The sequence below is a fragment of the Marmota flaviventris genome, chromosome 2 (assembly GCF_047511675.1).
Source record: "Marmota flaviventris isolate mMarFla1 chromosome 2, mMarFla1.hap1, whole genome shotgun sequence".
In the NCBI taxonomy this organism is placed as follows: domain Eukaryota; kingdom Metazoa; phylum Chordata; class Mammalia; order Rodentia; family Sciuridae; genus Marmota; species Marmota flaviventris.
In genome coordinates, this window is record NC_092499.1 from 101511224 (window position 1) to 101526407 (window position 15184).

Sequence of the window (15184 nt, forward strand, 5' to 3'; positions counted from 1 at the left end):
TTTTACATATTCTTAAGGAGCATGATTTTAAATGGTGACTTTACGATTTTTTTCTGATATAGTTACTATGTGAGACACTTTAATTGCTACATTATATCTACCTCTAGTGTAAGTGCAGTCTCCACTTTCCATTTTTGCATTTGAAGAATTGATTGCTGTTGCACTACTTCACCAATGATATTGTTTTGGGAATGGTTACTTGAGCAGGGCCTTATTTTTGTCAATGGAAACTAGGCAATCAGGCTTTGTGACTTTGTGTTATCTATAGGCATCTTTCTAAGAACAATCCATCTCAGAATGGGTTAAAGTCTGATAGTGATGAACCCAGCCAAATTCCATTTTAAGATTGGGAATCATCTTGTCACAAAGTTATGTAAAGTTCATTTCTGTTTTACTATAAAATACTAAGATTTCTATTTGGCCTGACTATCTGATGTTTAAACTTGTTTGGAATTCCTGCCTGTGCTCTGAACTCACCCATGCCTGGCTCTCCTTGACCAGATAAACCTTCCCTTAAACCTCAGTGGCGCCTCATAAATTCTGATGTTGGCATCTTGATTTACTCTCTATTTTGAAATGTTAAACCATGTAGATCATTAACCTGCTCTCTGCCTTTGTATTATGTTTGCCAAAGTCCTGTTAGCTATAATTTCCCAAGACACCCCCTTTGTAACTTTCTGTGCTATAAAAACCTTTCTTTCCCTGAAAGCTGGGCTGTTCTCTAGCTGGGCTTTGGGTGAGAGAGCTGCTGGCCAGCTCTCTCGTGTACACAATGTAAGCTTGCTTTAATCTGGTTTAAAATTGGAGTTGGTGATCTTTTCTTTACATCACGGGTTCAACAAGAGCATCAGTAAGGAAAAAATTGCTTTAATAATAACAGATATATATTTGGGCTACATTTAGGAAACTAAATCTAAAAATATTTGCAGTTAGTTCATTTAAAAACTTGGAATAAATAATTATTAAAAAATTAGTTAAGTGGATGGTTCACAAAAGAAAACTCTCTCTTTAAAGAAATATGGCACCTGTGAATTAAAAACCAAACCAAAACACACATACACACACACACATACAAATCCCGAGTCAGAAAGGAAAAGTGTTTTCTTTTAGTTTGAGAAGAAATAAAATATCTTAATTCCATAGGGGCAACAATAGGCCTCTCTTTGTTTTTTTGTTTTTTGTTATTTTTAAGATATTGAATATATCGGACTGGGGATGTGGCTCAAGTGGTAGTGCGCTCGCCTGGCATGCGTGCGGCCCGGGTTTGGTCATCAGCACCACGTACAAACAAAGATGTTGTGTCCGCCGAAAACTAAAAATAAAATATTAAAAGTTCTCTCTCTCTCTCTCTCTCTCTCTCTTTAAAAAAAAGATATTGAATATATCTACATTTTTTATTTATTCTAAATTGTTTTACATGATGGCAGAATGCAATTCATTTCATATTACATATATAGAGCACAATTTTTCAAGATACTGATTGTATACAAAGTATTTTCACACCACATGTACTTAGGGTAATGATGTCTAACTCATTCCACCATCATTCCTACTCCCTTGCCCCTTCCTTTTCCCTCCTTCCCTTTGCCCTATTTCAAATTCCTCCATTCCTCCCATGCTCCCCCTTCCCCAGTCTCCATTATGAGTCAACATCCTCATATAAAAGAGAACATTCAGCCTTTGGTTTTTTGGGATTGGCTTGCTTCACTTAGCATTATATTCTCCAACTTCATCCATTTACCTGCAAATGCCATATTTTATTCTCTTTTAATGCTGAGTAATGTTCCATTGTGTATATATACCAAAGTTTTCCTATTCATTCATCTACTACTGAAGGGCATCTAGGTTGGTTCCATAATTTAGCTATTATGAATTGTGCTGTTATAAACATTGATATGAACTAGGCCTCTCTTTAACAATGAAAATATATAAAATTAGATTCATGAATCCCTGTTGATGACAAGAATTATTTTTAATTAAAGGAAAACTAGAAAGCAAATCACTTGGCTCTAGCAATACATATTTTTTAATCAATCATTTGTGCTACAAAATATTTTATTTTCTTATTGATTAAAGAGCCAAATCTCTAACTGGTAAAGTAAGCCAGAGTCATGGCTAGCTGATGAATCAGATGGAAAAAGTCTAATAGAGGAAGATTTTATAAGAAGGTGTTTTCTATCTCTAAGGTATATGGTAGATTTTTTTTTTCTCTAATATCGATGATGTACCTCTTGCTATCAAATTCTGCTGACTATAAAAGCTTCATTTCTCTGAAATGCAACATTTGTATTTTCATTAAAGTCATGGTTTGTATAACATATTTTAAACAGTTAAGGAACTCCATAGAGCACATCAAGAATAAGAAATGATAACAGTTCATAATTTAAATTTATTTTAAATCATTTCAGATATTATAAAAAATAACATACTAGGTTTTTATGCTTTTTAGACTTTAGTCAATTCGAATTTTATTCAGTTTCATATTAAACCACAATTGTAACTTAATCGAAAAAGATTCATTGATTTCATTCAAGAATAATATCCAGTATAAGTATTTCTGATATTTTCTGGTAGTTCAATGTTTCTGTAAGTTTATCCCATCTTCCTGATTTCACAACTTTACTGAAAGCTGTTCACATCAGTTTCTATGATAGTGATACTGTTGTTGAGAATCAGGATCCCCATCAGGATTCCCCTGGTGTTGAAGACTGAATACTGGAGAAATGCTGATGCAAGAGCAAAAAAGTCTTATTTAAAAGATAAAACAGAAAGGCAGAGACTCCTCCACAGAGGAGGGGGTCCAAGTTGGTGCTGAGAGAGAGGGAGTGGTGGTGTCCTGCCCCACTTATAGATTTTAGATTTCCTTTGTTCTCATGCCCCCTTCCTCCCCTTATCTTGCCTGCCTGACCAAAAGGTGGAGTGATCCAAGGGCAATAAAACTACCCAGGGGTTACTAGCAGGAATGGAGCAGCCCATGGGGCATTCATTAACTACTCCTGGTGGGGAGGAACAATTTCCAGGAGGCAGGTAACCTTGGCAACAGGTTGGAGGAGAGGAAGGTTCTGTGGAGGTATTAGCTTTTTATTTCCTCTTGAATCAGCCCCTCCCTTCCTGACCCAATCACTCATGGCCTACACTGACTGCCCTTTGCCCCCCACCCCCACTAGTAAAGAAGAAAAGAGAACAGACTTCAACACAAGACTCTTGCTTATATGTCATTGGCAGATCTTTGTCAAATGCTCATCTCTTTTTGCAAGAGCAAATGAGAAACTATTTATAATTAGGAAAGGAAAGGGATACATCTTAAAAGATTAAACCCACTTGAATCTAATGTACAAAATATGATATGTCAAGAGCTTTGTAATGTTTTGAACAACCAATAAAAAAAAAGAAAACAGGATCTTGAAAAAAAAAAAGATTATTGTATGGGCAGGCACATAGTGTCTGCTACCTTTCACCTCTTTGACCACTCAGTATTTATATACAACTTTTATACTCCTCTGTTTACTTTAAGTAAAATAAATACTTTTCCAAGATAAGTGATCTCAAAAGTATATCTAGTGTGCTATAACTAACTTGAACTCCAGGGTCTCTAGGTATTTTACCCATAAACTCTGGATTTGGTTCTTTGTTGAGCTTGTGACCTATGAATTTAAAACAAATCATCCTCCTCTAATACTCTTAATATGTTATTGTAGAGAAAGAAGATAGGACAATGGCATTTTCTCATTCAGTAAAAGGGAAAATGGAAAATACAGGACAGTTATTGCTGTAAATAAAGAGTACTGTTGAACAGGTATACTTAGTACTTCTTGATCCCAGTAGCAGAAATGGTTATTTGGATAACTAATCTGGCAGGCCCTGGTACTTCTTTCTGGGTGAACTTCTTTTATTGATTTTCCTCCAGATCCTTGTATCTACACCCGTGTAGATTTTCCATATGTATTTTGTTAGTGCCTACATTCAAGGTGGGTATTATGTACGTGAAAGTAAATTTTAAAAAGGCTCTGAAAATAACCAGAAAACATTACATTTTCTTTGATACCCATAAATTGAGACCTTCCCAGTAAATCTAGGCATATAATCTTCCTAGTTCTATTTGGAGCCCACTTCCCATTGCTATGAGTTCAGGAACTCAGGAATTTAAGTTCAGCTGCAGCCAAACATTTGACAATAATGTTTCCCAGAAAATTTTCCAGGCTTCCATGAAATGGGCTTTAAAACAGTTTTATGAGTGAATAGACACATAAACCTGGAAATATTAACTCTAAGCTATTAGCACCTCTTCTGAAATTCCTCTCCCTTAACCTAACGGTTGTAGCCTCAGGCCCTGCAAAATAATAGGCCAGGGTGAAGACACCTTTAATCCTATCTTTGCTACCAAACTCTGCCCTCCTGTCATTTAGAGACCTAGGAAAGGAAGGTGCTACAAAAGTCCTGGGGCAACATTTTTCTCTATTTGCATTTGGTAGCTCTGCCTATATAGGCATATTTTTGGATACAGAAAAAAAACAAAAACAGGCTTTTGCTCAACCCTGCAGGGCTCCAAATTATTATATTCTCAGTCAATTTACATTGCAGGATGCCAGCAGAGTGAACCTTTTTTGGTATAGTTGTGCTCCTTTGCTTCTCTGTCTTCAGACTGTGACTCTAGTTTTTATCTCTATTGCTGTATGTATTTGAAAGTAGCAAGATTTAACAAGCACATGCCAACATTCTGGATTTTTTTCCCACCATTCTCACTAAAGAAAATGCTGAGTTGGCCTGTGGATAGAGATCATAGATATAGCAAGCGACAGCTTGACCAGATCTTCTGCTCTGGCATATCCAACCTGTAGTGATTAAATCTTTCCTATCTGTCTAATTATCTCCTCCAGAATCAATTCCATATTTCAGGTTGTTTTACTTGTACCTTTCTTCATGCTTTAAAAATTATTATCATAGTCACTATTCTTAGCTGCAAACAGCAGTCTACCCTGGTTACTTTATGCACAAAAAGATTATTTCATAGACAATTACATAGATCAAGAATTGTTAGAAAGGTCAAAGTGCCAATTGCTGAAGCTACTATGTAGGAAAAATGTTCAGTTATATCATGATGTTTCTTTGGGAGAAACACCATGACCACCATTCCTCAATACTTTTGCCCTTCAGGACTAAATACCAGAAATTCTATATCAAAGTGCCAAAGCTTCTATACCAATGTTTCAAAAAGAGTAGGTCCTTAGAATATTGCCATTTTGTCACTTTAGCAATGTGAGTCCACATCTTGTTGGACTACAAAGCAAATGTGTGGATTCTAAAAGAAATCTAGGAAGGTGTGTTATCTAATTTTAATGTTGAGAAAGAGAAGCTTGAGGGAATATGTAACCAAATAGGAAGCAGAATGCTCAGAGATGATAGGCATCCCTATGTGGTGACTCTTCACATCATCTTAAACTAAATCTCTGGTCTTAATCACAAAACCCTCATATAATTCCTAGTACTTGAAGCAAGCAGCTCCACTATTGTCTTTACCCTGTTGGGGTAAAAATACAGGTTTCTGACAGTTAAGCCTAAAAAATGACAGCAAATTTTGTTTAAATAGTCCTCAGAATAGCTCTATGGGAAACAAAGAATGTAGGAGCTGGCCAGTTTTTATGAGAAAAATAATTGTTAAATATATATGAGTAAATAGTAATACATACATGTTGCGATGGGCAAAAGGTGCAGTCCAGGGGGAGAAATAAAGAATGTCCATGTGCTTCTGCCCTTTTCAATGTTTTATTTACTCAAATCACTCAATACAATTTCACTCCAAAGGTTCTTAATCACGAAAATGACAAGCCTTAATAGTAGGCACTACAATAGACATAGTCAATTCACAGCAAACAATTCTAAATTAATTCTAAGCACTGCAAACACACTTAATCATGACAGGCTCATGACAGACATTCCTTTTGCATGTTAAGCTCAAGTGTCATATCAAAAGTCTCAAGTCTTAGGCTCTAAGTCCAGCAGATGCACACTCATTCAGACCATGGTGATCAGATCAGGAACCAAGGCAGACTTCTTCTGGGGTGGAGCTGACAGCACCATGCTATTTTATTTATCTTAATTTCTTCCTATAGTCAGTTTATAAAATACATATCATTACCCCCATTTTATAGAAAAAGAAACTTGAGATTTGTTGTAGTTAAAACAGGTAGAAAGTAATTACTAATTTTCAACCCTGTTTAACCCAATGAATCATTTTATATAAAATAGTTCATAATGACACATTTTATGCTAAAACAAAATAACATTATTTATCATTTTTATATACACACATATATGTAATTTGAAAAATCAGTAAAATGTTCCAATTTTTATGTAAAGGAGAAGTAAAAGTATTTTATATGTATTTTAATATGTAAGGACTCTGAGACAACTACCCTAGGATACATAGACTGGTTGATACAGGCTGCTTCTTTACTTTTTTTAATATTTATTTTTTAGTTGTAGTTGGATACAATACCTTTATTTTATTTATTTATTTTTATGTGGTGCTGAGGATGGAACCCAGAGCCTTGCACATGCTAGGTGAGTGCTCTATTACTGAGTCACAATCCCAGTCCTGATATAGGCTTCCTTTTTTAAAAAGAAATCATGTTAATGTTTTTATTCTAATTTTTATATATGACAGCAGAATGCATTACAATTCATATTACACATATAGAGCACAACTTTTCATATATCTGGTTGTATACAAAGTATATTCACCATTTGTGTCTTCATACATGTACTTAAGATAATGATGTCCATTTCATTCCATCTTCTTTTCTACCCCCATGCCCCCTTCCTTCCCCTCCCATCCCTTTACCCTATCTAGAGTTCATCTATTCCTCCCATGCTCCCCCTCCCAACCCAACTTTGAATCAGCCTCCTTATATCAGAGAGAACATTTGGCATTTGGGTTTTGGGGATTGGCTAACTTCACTTAGCATTATATTCTCCAGCTCCATCCATTTACCTGCAAATGCCATGATTTTATTCTCTTTTATTGTTGAGTAAAATTCCATTGTGTATATATACCACATTTTCTTTATCCATTCATCTACTGAATGACATCTAGGTTGGTTCCACATGGTTCCACCATGATCAAGTAGGGTTTATCCCAGGGATATAAGGTTGGTTCAACATACTGAAATCAATAAATGTATTTCATTACATCAATAGACTTAAAGATAAGAACCATATGATTATCTCAATAGATGCAGAAAAAGTATTCAACAAAATACAGCACCCCTTCATGTTCAAAACACTAGAAAAACTAGGGATTATAGGAACATATCTCAACATTGTAAAAACTATCTATGCTAAGCCCCAGGCCAACATCATTCTAAATGGAGAAAAATTGAAAACATTCTCTCTAAAAACTGGAACAAGACGGGGATGGCCTCTTTCACCACTTCTATTTAACATAGAAGTGAAACACTGGCCAGAGCAATTACATGAAAGAAATTAAAGGGATATAGATTGGAAAAGAAGAACTCAAATTAGCACTGTTTGCTAATGATATGATTCTATACCAAGAAGACCCAAAAACTTTCACCAGAAAACTTCTAGAACTTGTAAATGAATTGAGCAAAGTAGCAGGTTACAAAATCAACACCCATAAATCAAAGGCATTTCTGTATATCAGTGACAAACACTCTGAAAGGGAAATGAGGAAACTACCCCATTTACAATAGCCTCAAAAAAATAAAATAAAATACTTGGGAATCAACCTAACAAAAGAGGTGAAAGACCTCTAAAATGAAAACTACAGAATGCTAAAGAAAGAAATTAAAGAAGAATTTAGAAGGTGGAAAGATCTCCCTTGTTCTTGGATTGGCAGAATTAATGTTGTCGAAATGACCATATTACCAAAAGCATTTAATTCCAATCAAAATCCCAGTGATATTCCTCATAGAAATAGAAAAAACAACAGTCATGAAATTCACCAGACTTCTTTTTAAATTAAAAAAGAAATTGTTAGATCTTTACACTTTGCATAGTAGTTGGGTTCATCCCCCCAAAATCAGATATGCATGGAAATCTATCTCAGTTCATGATCCCCCCCTTTTCCCTCCCACTTTTCACTTTTGTCCTCCTGCCCCACATCTCTTTCTGCTACTCTACTAGATTTCCTTCCTCTTGTCTATTAATTTTTTGATTATTCTTTACATAATTCTATCCTTCCCTCCCCCTTTCCTTTATTTTACTCTAGCTTCCAAATATGAGAGAAAACATTCAACCTTTGAGTTTAGTTTGGCTAATTTCCTTAGCATGAACTTCTCCATTTCCATCCATTTCATTTACCAGCAAATACCATCATTTCAAAAAAACATATTTTTAATGGTTGAGTAGAATGTCATTTTGAGATATATATATCACAATTTCTATTTACAGGTATTGGATTGATTCCACAATTTAGCTATTGTGAATTGTGCTACTATAAATGTTGATGTGACTATGTCACTGTACTACACTGATTTTAGATATTTGGGGAAAATTCCCAGGAGTGGGATAGCTGGGTCACTTGGTGGTTTCATACCTATGTTTTGAGAAATTGACAAACTGCTTTCCAGAGTGGTTGTACTAGTCTACAGTCCCACCAATAATATACAAGTGTTCCTTTTTCCCAAAAACCTCTCTAGTATTTATTGTTATTGGTATTTTGGGGTGGGGGTAACTGAGATTGAGATTGAACTCAGGGGCACTCAATCACTGAGCCACATCCCCAGCCCTATTTTGTATTTTATTTAGAGACAAGGTCTCACTGAGTTGCGTAGTGCCTTGCTTTTGCTGAGTTCCAGGGTTACAAAAAAGTTACCACCCAGGAAACCAAGATACTTTAGCAAATTAAAATGTGCTTTTTAGCTTTTTTAAAGCCTGCTAACTCTGAGCAACATAATAGTTGACAAACTAAAAGAAGAATGTCACAGAATTAACAAAACTCTAAATTACATAATAATTTAAAGAGATTGAACTTATCTGGACACAAATGATTCAAGCTATACTGAGAACCCATTACCAAAAATATTTTCAAAATCCTCCTTAAAGAAATTGGTCCGTCTACATCATTGGGGTAAAATTTTAAATCTACATTATCGTGACATCCTCCTACATCTTGTTTAAATTATTAAATAACTTTATGTATGAAAACAGATGTTATGTAAGGGTAAATTTTAGGCCATTAATTGGGTACAATATTCATAATTTATATTTTGTCTTAAGAGGTTTACATGTGCATGGACTTTTTTCCCCCCTAGCATGTCCTTGAGTTGAGGCAGTAAAGTTATTATCAGACTAAAAGTCCCTAGTTTGTTCTTTTAACAAAACATGAAAATATGTTCAATTTGCTAAGGACTATGAATGTGCTGTTACTGAAATCAAACGTCCAGTTTTCATGCTCAAATTGTTCTTTAGTCTATGTGAGGATTATGTCACTCAATACATTCTCCTCTGCCCAGTCACCCTCAGTAAGTTCTTTTTTCCCTTATTGTTGATGTTTAACCTCAGGGAGGGAGAGAGGTGAGAAAGAGAGAAAAACAGGTTTTATCTTTCTGAGCGTTTTGTAAAATCAGTATGTTCCATCCTTTCATTCTTTGTACACCTTTCTTCCTTCCTCATGACTTAGAATTTATTTCACCACACAAAGTAAGACTTGGTCAAAAGCCCTGGGTACCCAAGAGCTTCCCATGGGTCTGTTGGGATAATGATAGTTAAAAATTAAAGACCCCGTTTTCTCCCCTGGAGCTCTGGAAAGAGGTGGGTGGCAAGAAGATCCTAGGCCTTGCATTGTTCTAAACACCAGCAGAGAACTTTAGTATTCATTGAGAATCAACCATTTCTCAGCAAGTAGGAAAAAACTCTCATGATCCTCATACTAAGAAGGATCTTCAAAACACAAGGACTCTTCAATAGTAAGGATGAGTTCTGAACAGTAACTACAAAAAGAAGAAAAAAATTCTCTTTTGCTTTTCAAGAAATTTCAGTGTCTAGTAAAACATGCAAAACACTTGATGTTTTTATGTAAAAAAGAGTTTGTTCCTGAGCTGAGATAATTATTAATGGGTAATATATCTTCACTAATGCCTAGTGGGCCATTTTAATTCACAAAGTTTCGCCTGCATATGACAGGGTGTCTAAATCTCTGGCTTAGCTCACTGAATGCCAATAGTGCCCTTAAAGTTTTTATCAACCAAAAAATTTCCAGAAATCATTGAAATGACTATTGGGACTTCAATTCACACATAGGCATTTATATTCCAAATTTAATTCTTACATGTCTTCATCATCTTGCTTCAAAGTTTAATAGGAGAGTTATTTTACTGTAAGGAGTTTTAAAATTTTTATTCCTTGAACCCATTTTGCAGTTTAGTGAATGCTGTGGATTTCTTTACAAACTTGTACTTTTTTAATGCATAAAATAAAAGACAGATTTGAAAACAAAATCAATTATATTGAAATAATACACACACACACACACACACACACACACACACATATATATAGTCTCCTAACATGTGTAATGTTATATGTAAATTATTATGATTTCATTGATAACATAATACTGCAATGATTTGTTGCCTTTCTTCAAAGTTGAAAAAAATAATAAAGATGGGTTTGTTTGCTTTTTTTTTTTTTAATCCAAGTTCAGGAATGCCCAGGACCATCCATAAACCCCAAGTTAAAGACTCCTCTTCTATATGGGATGCATGTGTACAATATAGTGGAAGCACACAACTGAACATGACTAACTGGTTCAAAAAACAGTGAGAAGAAAGCATGTGACTAGCTGATTCTTAAAGAATGATTAGTTATCAAGTAGAGAAGCATAGGGAAGAATATATACAAAAATCACAAGGTCAGGAAAGACCACAATATGTATAAACAAAACCAAGTAATTTGCTTCAACAAATGAAGGTGGAAGAAACCTGAAAATGAGGTTTGGACTAGAATGTGCAGTTCCTTCTTATTTTTTCTCAGTTCATTCCTAAAATCAGAAATATGTTACTCTAATTCTACTTATCCTTACCTCTGTACATACTGGGATTTTTATTTCATCAAACACCTGCACATACTATATCATCATTTTATATTCTGTGAAGTCCACTTTCTCAAAGCCCATTGCAATAAAATCAGGTTAATATTTTTTGATGGAGAATTTTCTGAGCATGACTATGCTGTCCAAGAAAACTGTTGCAAATAGGAAATATGGCATAATTGAAAATACACCAAGCAAAGTTCGCTGTCCTACATTTGACTGTATCTGTTTCAGTTAAAATAAATAGGGCAATATGAGATAGGATTTTTTTATAACATGACTTAATTAATCAAACTTTTCTTCACTAAACCTCCACTGGATACTTACAACATCTCATGGTTGGAATGTGTCAGTGAGAAATGTCATTTATCATGTGATATGTTATGTCTTTCTGGATTAGATAGATTTACAATTAGGTGCTAACATCAGATGCCCCTTAGAACTGTTTTCAGTGGTTACTAACTATATACATTTATTTTCAGTGAGTGCCATAACTCCACAGATCGAATCAAAGTCAGAGTGTGGGATGAAGATGATGACATTAAATCCAGAGTCAAGCAACATTTCAAAAAGGAGTCGGATGATTTTCTGGGACAAACAATTGTAGAAGTAAGAACACTGAGTGGAGAAATGGATGTCTGGTATAACTTAGGTGATTATCTTTACATCTACTTGAAAACAAGTTTTAAAAATATTCCAGAATGTCATCTATTATATTCACATGTAGGTAGAAATAACCAATGTCTAAAGATCATTCTGTTGGACTTTTAGGTGGAGTAGTTTCATTGGCAATTAAAAGTAACTGTTCAAATTTAGTATTACTGAAAGAGATTTGTAAATGGGAGATGGAAAGAGAAAACTCAAGGAACTAACTGAATGTCTTCAGAGAAAATTCTTCATTTTTAATTCATAACATATGGCTTCAAAAACCTTTGCCCAATGTTTGGGGAAAAATAATCAAGTTCTGACTTAGTGCTGTTTGATTGATTTCCTTCTGGTCTATTAATGGAATTTTGGCAATAAAAATACATTTTGGATTTCTCTCAAATCATAACGTAAAAGCACATTTTAGTTGATAAAACCATTATGCATGTGGATTCAGCAATGACTCTGAGGATGAAGATATTGAGAGAATGTTCATTTCATGATTTTTAAATTAAATTTTATTATATCAATAAAGACAAGTTTTAATATGACTTTTACTAGACTTGAATAATACCCTAGAATCTTCATTGATGTTTTAATAGTAGTAAAAATACATTGGTTACCCCAGTTTCTTCAAAAGACATGATACAAAGATCTCTTACTGAAATCCTCTGATTTTTCACTTTTTGAGGGCTGGATGGTCATGAGTCAATGGAGAGTTGACACAGTTCCAGGGTTACAAAAAAGTTACCACCCAGGAAACCAAGATACTTTAGCAAATTAAAATGTGCTTTTTAGCTTTTTTAAAGCCTGCTAACTCTGAGCAACATAATAGTTGACAAACTAAAAGAAGAATGTCACAGAATTAACAAAACTCTAAATTACATAATAATTTAAAGAGATTGAACTTATCTGGACACAAATGATTCAAGCTATACTGAGAACCCATTACCAAAAATATTTTCAAAATCCTCCTTAAAGAAATTGGTCCGTCTACATCATTGGGGTAAAATTTTAAATCTACATTATCGTGACATCCTCCTACATCTTGTTTAAATTATTAAATAACTTTATGTATGAAAACAGATGTTATGTAAGGGTAAATTTTAGGCCATTAATTGGGTACAATATTCATAATTTATATTTTGTCTTAAGAGGTTTACATGTGCATGGACTTTTTTCCCCCCTAGCATGTCCTTGAGTTGAGGCAGTAAAGTTATTATCAGACTAAAAGTCCCTAGTTTGTTCTTTTAACAAAACATGAAAATATGTTCAATTTGCTAAGGACTATGAATGTGCTGTTACTGAAATCAAACGTCCAGTTTTCATGCTCAAATTGTTCTTTAGTCTATGTGAGGATTATGTCACTCAATACATTCTCCTCTGCCCAGTCACCCTCAGTAAGTTCTTTTTTCCCTTATTGTTGATGTTTAACCTCAGGGAGGGAGAGAGGTGAGAAAGAGAGAAAAACAGGTTTTATCTTTCTGAGCGTTTTGTAAAATCAGTATGTTCCATCCTTTCATTCTTTGTACACCTTTCTTCCTTCCTCATGACTTAGAATTTATTTCACCACACAAAGTAAGACTTGGTCAAAAGCCCTGGGTACCCAAGAGCTTCCCATGGGTCTGTTGGGATAATGATAGTTAAAAATTAAAGACCCCGTTTTCTCCCCTGGAGCTCTGGAAAGAGGTGGGTGGCAAGAAGATCCTAGGCCTTGCATTGTTCTAAACACCAGCAGAGAACTTTAGTATTCATTGAGAATCAACCATTTCTCAGCAAGTAGGAAAAAACTCTCATGATCCTCATACTAAGAAGGATCTTCAAAACACAAGGACTCTTCAATAGTAAGGATGAGAAATCAGAAGGCATTCTACAGGAGAGAGTAGCTCTCATGATTTAACTCTATCTTACATGGCTAAAAAAAGTCTTCACCACTGACTTGGTGACACCTTACTTAGATCCTATTTCTCACTGTGAAATGGGTTGGCATGTCTTTTTATATTTGGTTTATGAAATGAGTAGACATTCCTTTTCATATTTAAGTTATGAAATGTGTATCATACTTCGATACTCACCTAAATTCACACATTAGAAATTTTGTGACTAAGACTTTTTTTTCAAAGCTACCACTTATATTATAAGTGCTCATATACATACACTATTTAACTTAATTCATTATATATTGATCCTATTCAAATAAGTAATTAATCCAATATTATATTATAAATAAACAAAGGCTATAGACAGACTGTAGGTCTTATGAATCACTGATAGTGGAAATTTATAACTGATTTTTGTTGTTTTTAACCAAAACTTTGTCTATCTTTTCAAACCCAGAAAGAAAGAGAAGAAACTGAGAAGAGCTTTTAAGTAAAATAATTCCCTATCTAATATTCAATCAGTGAATTAGACAAAGGGAAATGAAGGGAAGGGGTGATGGGAACAGGAAAGAGTAGAATGTAGAATATACATATGTGTGTGTGTGTGTATATATATATATATATATATATATATATATATATATATATATATATATAACTTTCAGATATAACTTTCCTATGTTCATATATTAATATATTAATACATAGCCAGTGAAACCCCACATCATGTACAACCACAAGAATGGAATCCTAATTTGAATAATTTATACTCCATGTATGCATAATATGTCAAAACATACTCTACTGAAATGTATGCCTAAAAATAAAAAAAAATAAAAAATAATACTATACTTTAGCCTTCTTTTTTTTGATTGCCAAATATTATATTTAATTTCATTGTATAAAATGATAAATTACACAAAATTTATATCAGAAGAGTAGTATCTTCTGATTAACTTTTTCTATAAGGCAATTTAACAAGCACAATGATACAATATACAAATCTTTTAAGTTGTATTTAGGGAAATCATGGCTATTTAATCAAATATAATTTATAAAAATAGATTTTCACCACATAAGCCTTTTTTTAAGCTTTTGAAAACTTGAATAAGAAATAGTATATTTTTTGCTTTATCAGAGAAACGGACAGATAAGTCAGCTGTATCTGGAGCCATTCGATTGAAAATCAATGTGGAAATTAAAGGAGAGGAGAAGGTTGCTCCATACCATATACAATATACATGTTTACATGAGGTAAGTAAGTTATATTTTATTAAGAATAAAACCTAGAAAATAGTTTTGATAATGGATCATAAAATAGTATTATATTCAAAAAGAAATCATGGAATTATATTTGTAGAGTAGTTCCTAGTTATGACTCTGTACTATAACAGGTGATATGACGTGTTATAAATCCCAGGTACTGACCCCGAAGAACTTTTCTTCTAACAAGGATTCAGAACAAGCTCATGAGACAGATATTTTTAAAGGGCCAACTCACAAGTTTCCTGTGTGCCTCTGTACAAATAAATAGGCCAGTAACTTTGGGCTTCTATTATATGCTTTGCATTAGAGTAGATTGTGGTGACACTGAAGACTTTCTTAG

At 34.0% G+C, this 15184-nt stretch overlaps 1 protein-coding gene across 2 annotated transcripts in view; it reads left to right on the forward strand.

The window, feature by feature from the left end:
• Positions 1-15184, forward strand: part of Unc13c (unc-13 homolog C) — a 562417-nt gene that overhangs the window by 225770 nt on the left and 321463 nt on the right. For both annotated transcript variants that reach the window (XM_027925904.2, XM_071607322.1), the window contains 2 exons: positions 11536-11705; positions 14717-14832. In XM_027925904.2, the coding sequence (XP_027781705.2) occupies positions 11536-11705; positions 14717-14832 (286 nt within the window). The remainder of the gene's footprint in view (positions 1-11535; positions 11706-14716; positions 14833-15184) is intronic.